The sequence below is a fragment of the Emiliania huxleyi genome (genome assembly GCF_000372725.1).
Source record: "Emiliania huxleyi CCMP1516 unplaced genomic scaffold EMIHUscaffold_263, whole genome shotgun sequence".
Lineage (NCBI taxonomy): Eukaryota > Haptophyta > Isochrysidales > Noelaerhabdaceae > Emiliania > Emiliania huxleyi.
Window position 1 is genome coordinate 4,386 of NW_005200063.1, and position 7,500 is coordinate 11,885.

The 7,500-nt window shown below is 68.9% G+C and overlaps 2 protein-coding genes across 2 annotated transcripts in view; one reads left to right on the forward strand and one right to left on the reverse strand.

Moving 5' to 3' along the window:
- The window catches only part of EMIHUDRAFT_367547 (hypothetical protein), a gene marked incomplete at its 3' end in the record, with an annotated part of 1,170 nt that extends 862 nt beyond the window's left edge, over nucleotides 1-308 (forward strand). The window contains exon 2 of the mRNA XM_005777240.1: nucleotides 1-308.
- Nucleotides 309-5,756: 5,448 nt separating this feature from the next.
- On the reverse strand, nucleotides 5,757-7,071 carry EMIHUDRAFT_430291 (hypothetical protein; the record flags this gene model as incomplete). Its single annotated transcript, XM_005777241.1, has 2 exons — nucleotides 6,296-7,071; nucleotides 5,757-6,165 (listed from the first exon to the last, which is right to left on the reverse strand). Exons 1-2 carry the CDS (start codon nucleotides 6,970-6,972, stop codon nucleotides 5,757-5,759), a joined length of 1,086 nt encoding a protein of 361 aa, XP_005777298.1. The 5' UTR covers nucleotides 6,973-7,071.
- Between the last annotated feature and the right edge of the window lie 429 nt (nucleotides 7,072-7,500).

Genomic DNA, 7,500 nt, shown 5'->3' on the forward strand with positions numbered 1-7,500 from the left:
GCGGTCTCGTCGCTCGTCGACACCCTCGTTGAGCTCGTCGCGCCAGAGTGTGACTTCTGCTGGCCGGCGGTGGAGACCAGAGGCCGAGCCGCTCCGGGTGCGAGAACCAGCCCTCGGCGATGAGACATTTAGAGTTTTGTGATGAGTGAAATCGTGTTTTGTGACGCGCGGCGCGCGGCGCGCGCGTGTGAGCCTGCCCGTGTCTGCAGTCTGGCGCCGCCGCCGGCGGCGCGCACAACGTTGCACACCGCGCATAGGACCGCTGTGTCTATCCAGTTGATACATACTCAAGCATCTGTTCTCGTCTCTCTTCAAAAAGTTTCTCCAAAACTCTGACCACCTGCGATTCGGAGAACTCCACCCGCGCGCCCAGAGGCCAGAGCGCCGCCGTGCGCGCCGGCCACAACCACCTTCTCGTGATCGGGGCTCGACACAACCCGTCGCGCCACACCCCTCGCACGGTCTCGCAGAGCGTCAGGCAGAGCGTGTGCACCACAGGGGGTGAACGCGCCGCGCTATAGAGCCGCGCGCGGATCAGCGAACAAGGCCCAACACTCTGTAGTGTGGGCCCACCTCCCCCCTCTCAGCGTGCAGTGTGGCAAAACGCTCAGCCGCCCGAGCTTAGTCGAGCTGCAGCCACTCCGCCATCCGCCCCCCGTTGTTGCCGGCGTCCCCGATCCTCGACCCGTCGTCCGCCGCTAGCCGAGCGGACCTCTCCGCCCATGCCCATGCCCCGGGCGCGTCGTCATCGCGCGCCCCGATCTGCGCCGAGGTCTCCGAGGTCGCAGGCGGGCCGCTCGCGACAGCCTCTCTGGCGTAGTGGTGCTGCTGCCGCTCCCTACTCCGCTCCTCGCGCGCCACGTCCGTCGGGCCACGCATCGAGCCGCCGCACGAGGCGCCGCCCCCGGCCCCGCGCAAGTCAGCCGCAGCGCCGCCACCCCCGTTGGCAGCGCCGCCAAACCGCCCGCCGTCGCCGCCGCGAGGGCCAACGCCGCCGTCGGGAGGAGGGCGGGCCGGCGCCGGCGCATGCGCGGCGCTCCTCTCCGCCTCGGCGTCGGCTGCGGCGGCGCCGGCCAGGATGGCGGCGGCGCCGGCGGCGAGGGCGGCGGTGGTCGCGTTTGTGTCGCTGGCGGCGTCGTCATCTCTCCCGGCGGCGCCGTTGCCTCGCCACCCTCCCAGCCCGACCGGCAGCCGGTCCAGCTGCTCGGTCGAGCCCTGCCGCACCGGCCGCGGCGGCTTGGGCCAGTCTGCAGCGGCGGGCAAGGGCGGCGCTGTCTGCATGCCGACCGCCCTCGGCGCCCACAGCGCCGCCGACGGCTGCGCCGGCTCTGCATGCGATCCTGGAGGCGAGGACCCTTCCCACGAGTGGCGGCGCGTGAGCGACGGAGGGGCGGGGGCGCTGCTGCTGCTCACCCGCTTCGACGCCGGCACGCGCCGCCGCCCAAACGACTCGCGGTCGGTTGCGGCGAGGTCGCGCCGCTCGCGAAACTCGGGCCAGTTTTGCGGGTCCTTGCCCGCCTCCGCGGCGCGCGCGAGCGGCTGGCCCGTCTCGTCGGACCAGGAGAGGCTCCGCCGCAGCGGCGGCGGATCGACGCTCTCCTCGGAGCCAGACGAACGGATCGAGGCCGGGTCGCCCCACGAGTTGCGGCGCGAGAGCGCCGGCTTGGTCGGCGGCGTGGTGCGGGAGTGGCGGCGGTTGGGCATCGGCGTGATGGAGGCGGAGCGGCTGATGGTGCCTGGCGCCGTCCGCGCCCTGTGCCCTCGGCGGCGGCGGCCCTTCAAACCGCTCTCGCGCAGACTCTGAACCAAAAAGGCGAGCGCGAGGACGACGGTGAGCGCGGCGACGACGAGGAAGATGACCTCGTCCGCCGTGAGCTTTGTGTCGCCAAAGTAGGTGGCGCGCTGGAGAAGGCCTCCCTTGCCCATTGGCGGCGCGCACGCGCCGGCGGGTTGCGGGTTTGTCGACGGCTTGGGTGCTTTGGTTCTGGTGTCGACGGTCAAGCAAGTGCCGCGACGGCGCCTCGTGTGTGTGTGTGTGTGTGTGCAGGAGCCTTCGCCAACTAAAAAACACAGCACCGATGCCGACTTAGTGTGGGGAGGGTCGGTGAGCACTCACTCACTAGGCGGCGCCGCAGGGCTGGGGCACTGGCCACGGCCTCGCCGACCACTAGAAGGCGGCCCACCCACTACGCGCACTATCTTAGTGCGCGGGGTGGCAGGAGGCACTCACCCACTAGCCCGCTCGCCGGCGGCCCACTCACTACGCGCACTATCTTAGTGCGCGGGGTGGCAGGAGGCACTCACCCACTAGCCCGCTCGCCGGCGGCCCACTCACTACGCGCACTAACTTAGTGCGCGTGGTAGCCGAGCCCACCTCTCCGTCCGCCGGCGAAGGGCACTGCGAGCGGCCCGCTGGACCACTCCCCCCCGGCCGGCCGGAGGCACTCACTTCCGCACACTAAGTTAGTGCGCGTAGTAGCCGAGCCCGCCTCCGTCCGCCGGCGAAGGGCAATTGGGCTGTTGGGCACTACGAGTGGCCCGCCGGACCACTCCCCTCGCGGCCGTTTGGAGGCACTCACTTCCGCACACTAAGTTAGTGCGCGTAGTGTCCCGGCCTCCGACCACGACTCCCGGGGGAGCACTTCACCACTTGATCCGCCACGGCGCACCACTAGCCCTCGTCCAGCTCACAGACTAACTTGCGCCGACTTAGTTCCCCGCAGGGCCCGGGACCACTCACTCACTGCGGCATCAGTGCTCTTCACACGACCTGGCGAAGGCTCCTGGTGTGTGTGTGTGTGTGTGTGTGTGTGTGTGTGTGTGTGTGTGTGTGTGTGTGTGTGTGTGTGTGTGTGTGTGTGTGTGTGTGTGTGTGTGTGTGTCGCCTGGGAGCGGGAAGCCGTCGCTCGTCGGGTTGAATGTGTGTGTGTGTGTGTGTGTGTGTGTGTGTGTGTGTGTGTGTGTGTGTGTGTCACTGTGTGGAACGGGCTAGCTCAAGGTTGCGTTAGATTGTCAATGGGGCGTTCTCGCCCCTTTCCTGTACGCGTGGGTCTCAGAGGACGAATGCGCACCGGGTCTTCGAGGACTTCAAAGTCGGCCGCGCCCCACGGCTATCCCGCCGGCTCTCGAGTGTCGCAGCGCGACGCGCTTCACCCCTCGACTCCGCGCTGCGAGTCGATTGGGAGACGACGCTCGGCCACTGCCAACTCCACCCTGACGTGACGCACATGCGCCGAGTGTCCCCCCCGAGGGTGTCCTTGTATAGTATAGTTGGTTGCGAGTTAAAAAAAGCCCGTTCCACACCCGCAGCCAGCAGCAGTACACATGCCGTTCTGGTGCCCCTCGGCTGGCCAGAGGACGACTCACAATGCAAAATCGGAAAGACACATCACGAGGGGCCGTATAAACGGTGCCGCTGCGGCCCGGGACACTAACAGTGAGTTGCTGCCACTCGCCGGGCCTCCTCCCCCTCGGGGTCGCCCGGAAAGTGGGCTTGCACACCGGCGCCCCCCCCAGCACGCCGACCCGAGGTGTACCCTCCGGCCACCTGGGAGGGGAGCGGAGTCCGATTTTGGCCCATTGGCTTCACCATGATGGATACGGAGGTGGCCAGCCCTTGGTTGTGCACCTGCGGCGCGAAGAGGAGGTGATCTCGGCGGACGACGGCCATGCCGAGAGCGGGCGCAGCGCGGAAGAGGGTGCGCAGCGCGTCGCGGCCGCGCGCTTGGGAGCCGGGGGGATGGCCGGAGGGGGTGGGACGCCTGCATGTCCACGAAGCTCTCCCATCCGCATACGCAAGCCGAGCCGCGAACGGCGGGGAGGGAGTTTTGGAGGGTCAGCCAAGGACGCGCATGGCGAGTGACAAACGAACGCAACCTGCCCCCTCGCTGGCGAGGCACTCCCACGCCTCACGGGGTCCCCCCCTACCCGGGGGGGCGAGGGAACCCGAGTGGGGCGAGCCTTGTGGCGAGACTGCGTGAGCTGTTCCCACAGCAGGCTGGAAGTACCTCGCCAGCCCCCTCGCTGGTTTCTCATCGTGGTGTTCCCGGGCGCCATTCGCTATATCAAGCAGTGTTTACATCACCAACAGAGTATGACAGAAGGATCTGACCTTACGCTACACCGACACAGCGATTCCCGTACTTTTTCGGCTGTGACGGACTGCCGCCCATGCTACAAGCAGGCTACAAGGCGCCAACACGATCGCACAATCGCAACGGCCCCCCCCGCCATGTCAGCTGCAGCGCCACTCCCGGACGCTCTCGCCGCGCTCGTCGTCAAAGCTCTCGACGAGGCAAGCCTCCTCCTCGTCGTCGGCGTCCTCCACGGCGAGGTCGGCCTGGATCTCGGCTTGCACGGCGCGCACCTTGGTCGGGTCCCCCAAGTACCACCCCGCCCGAAGCGGCGGCTCGGCCCACGGCGTGGCGACGGGCGTCAGCGCCGAATCGAGCTGGTAGACGAGCGGGACGGCGTACGGCACGTCGACGAGCGGGATCTGCTCCTGCGCGGCGAGGGAGGGGGCGGCAGAGGGGGTCGGGCTTCTCGCCTCGCGCAAGGCCCGCCCTGGGGCTCGCGCCTGGGTCATCCCCTCGATCTCCATCACCAGCCCGCGCAGCACATTCTCCGACGCCACGACCAGCACCGTCGGGACCTCGTACTCGCCCCCGCCCGCCTCCGCGTCGGCGAGCGCCGCGTCCACCGCCGCACGCCTGAGAGGCCGAGTCACACTGGGCCTGTCAGGGACGTGTCGCTTGGACATGCCCCCCCGAACCTTCCCCGCCGCGCGCATGCTCTCGCCCAGCTCGCCGTACAGAAAGGGCCTCAGCCGCTGCTGGCAGTCCTCGAGCGACTCGGAGCGCGGGGGGAAGTCGCCGCCGCGGTAGAGGTCGTACCGCCGGTCGATCGTCTCGACCAGAGTCGCGTCGCTCCAGGGCGGAGGCCGGTCGCTGAAGCCGCGCCGCCAGCGCTGCACCTGCTTCAGCCCGTGCGCCTTGACGCAGTCGGCCTGCGGGACATGCCAGGGACGTGTCACGGGCGTGTCCAGGAGACGCAAAGCAGCGCCTCGACGCCGCCCGCCTTGACTCGGCCCTGCAGCTCGCCGTAGTTTCGCTCGTTGAGCCTCCACGTGTTTTGCACCGGCGTCCACTGCAGGTCCATCTCGTCGAGGGCGAGCCACGCCTGGAGGGAGGGGGGCAGGGGGGGGGTCGGGGACAGGGAAGGGGGGGGGGGGTCGTGGAGGTCGCGGACGGGTCTGGTGCGTCGCGTCCGCCTCGGCGAGGGGGCAAGGCTCGCGCGCCGTCTTGATGGCCCGCTTGAGAAGGGACGTGTGCACCTGGGGAGGGGGCAGGGAAGAGGGGGGGGGGGGGGGGCTGCGGCGTCGGGGGAGGCCGTCGGGCAGGAGGCCGTCGGGCAGGGCAGCGGCGGTCGGGGTGGGGAGGCAGCTTCCTGCTCCTCGAGCCGCTCGGACTCCTGGAAGAAGTATGCCGGCGGCGTCTGCCGCACCGTGTACCCCTCGCCCTCGATCATCGAGAGCCGCTGCCGCGCCTCGGGCGCGGTGAAGGCGGTCTTGATCTCGCCGTCCTCGGTGGGCGCAGTCACCTTCAGGGAAGGGTCGAAGGAAGTGTCTCGGAAGGGTCCGTCCACCTCGCCGCCCTCTCGGCGGTCGCTCTCGCACCATCGAGTACGCGATGTCCTGCAGCACCTGCTGCCGCATCGCCTGCTGCGCCGCCCGCACGCGCGACTCGTCCACCTAGTCGTCACCCCGCCACACACCCCCGTGAGTGGCGCAGCTCTCCTCGCCGCTTCGCGCTCGCGGGGACAGCGCACACCAGGAAGCGGCCGTGCCGCGCCGCCCCCTCCCGCTCGCCCCACACGCCGTGCTCCCTCGCGTGGCGCAGCCCCGCCACGGGCGCCTCCGCGCCCGCGCCGTCCGCGTCAAACTCGTACAGCAGCGGCGTCGCCGTCGGCAGGTCGACGTGGTACACGTCCTCGGGCGCGAGGCCGTCTAGATACGCGACGAGGGCGCGAAGCGTGTTTCCGTGCGTCACGACGAGGACCGTCCTCCCCTCCTGCAGCGCCGGCGCGATGGTGCCCTCCCACAGGCCGGCCACGCGCCGGGAGACGGCGGAGAGGCACTCGCGCGACGGCACCCGCGCGGCGTCGTACCTCGTCAAGGTCGGGGTTGGGGTTGGGTCTAGGGTCGTGGGGTTGGGGTCAGGGTTGGGGATCATCTGGGTCTGGGTCTTTTGGTTCAGGGTGTAGGGTAGGGCTGGGGCTCGACGCGGCGGCGCCGCACCTCCTGTCGGTGGCGATGGCGCGCTGGATCGCCGAGTCGGCGGCTATCTCGGGAGGAGGGTCCTCAAAGTTGCGCCGCCACGCCATCACCTGATCGACGCCCCACTTTTGGGCGCACGAGACCTTGTTCTCGCCCGTCAGCAGGCCGGCGTGCTGCTCGTTGAGCTCGAGGTGCTTCCGCACCGGCAGCCAGCACTGGTTGAGCGTCGAGAGCATCAGCACCGCCGACCGGATGGCTCTCCGCATCAGCGAGGTGTGCACCTCGTCAATCTCGAGCCCGGCGGCCGCGAGCAGACGGCCAGCCTCGCGCGCCTCGAGGATGCCCTGCTCCGTCAGGTCGACGTCCACCCAGCCGGTGAAGCGGTTCGCCAGGTTCCACTCGCTCTGTCCGTGGCGGACCAGCACCAGCCTCGCGTGCGGCGCCTCCTCCTCCGCGGCCGCCCTCGCCGCCGTCTCCTTCCGTGCCGACGCCGCCTCGCGCGCAGCGGCGGCCTCGGCCAGCGCGATTTGGAGCTCTCTCTCGGCGGCCGCCAAGGCTGCGTCCGCATCGCCAGCCTCCTCGCTCAGCAGCACAGCGCCGCCAGGGCGCCGTGCCGCCGCAGCACGAGCTCCTGTTCTTCCGCCTGGCCGGACAGGCGACGACAGCGCCAGCGCCGTCACGGTGAGGAGGCTAAGCATCTCCAGCACGAGGCAGCTGGCGGGCAGCTGGCGGGCAGAGCTGGCGGGCAGCTGGCGGGGAGAGCGGCTGTGGTCGAGGAGAGAGCTGTGCGTCGGGTCTGCGATGTGCAACGACTCTCGCAGCAAACACACATGGCAGGGTCAATTTTTCTTTTCTTTCTCGACCTAATTTTGACTGAAACGTAAGAGCCGAGCTCCATGTACGTTCTCGAGGCGTGTCGGGGGCGGCTATCCGAGAGCGAGACTGCAGGTGCATCAACACCCAGATTGGCCTGCATATACTAGGTAGGTAGGTAGAAGGGTGAAGAACAGCCAGGCTCGGACTGGACACCAACGCGGTATGGGTGGACGCTAGACAGATGATGACGGCACGCACGAGCGACACACAGACACAAACAGGCTCACAAGACACACAGCCAGCGGGCTGCCACACACCCTGAGTTGGCGTACACATAACTCAAGGCCATATCCTCCCTGTCGCCCCCCCCAGCACTCCACGGTGCCAAGAGAAACAAACAAGGGCACAAC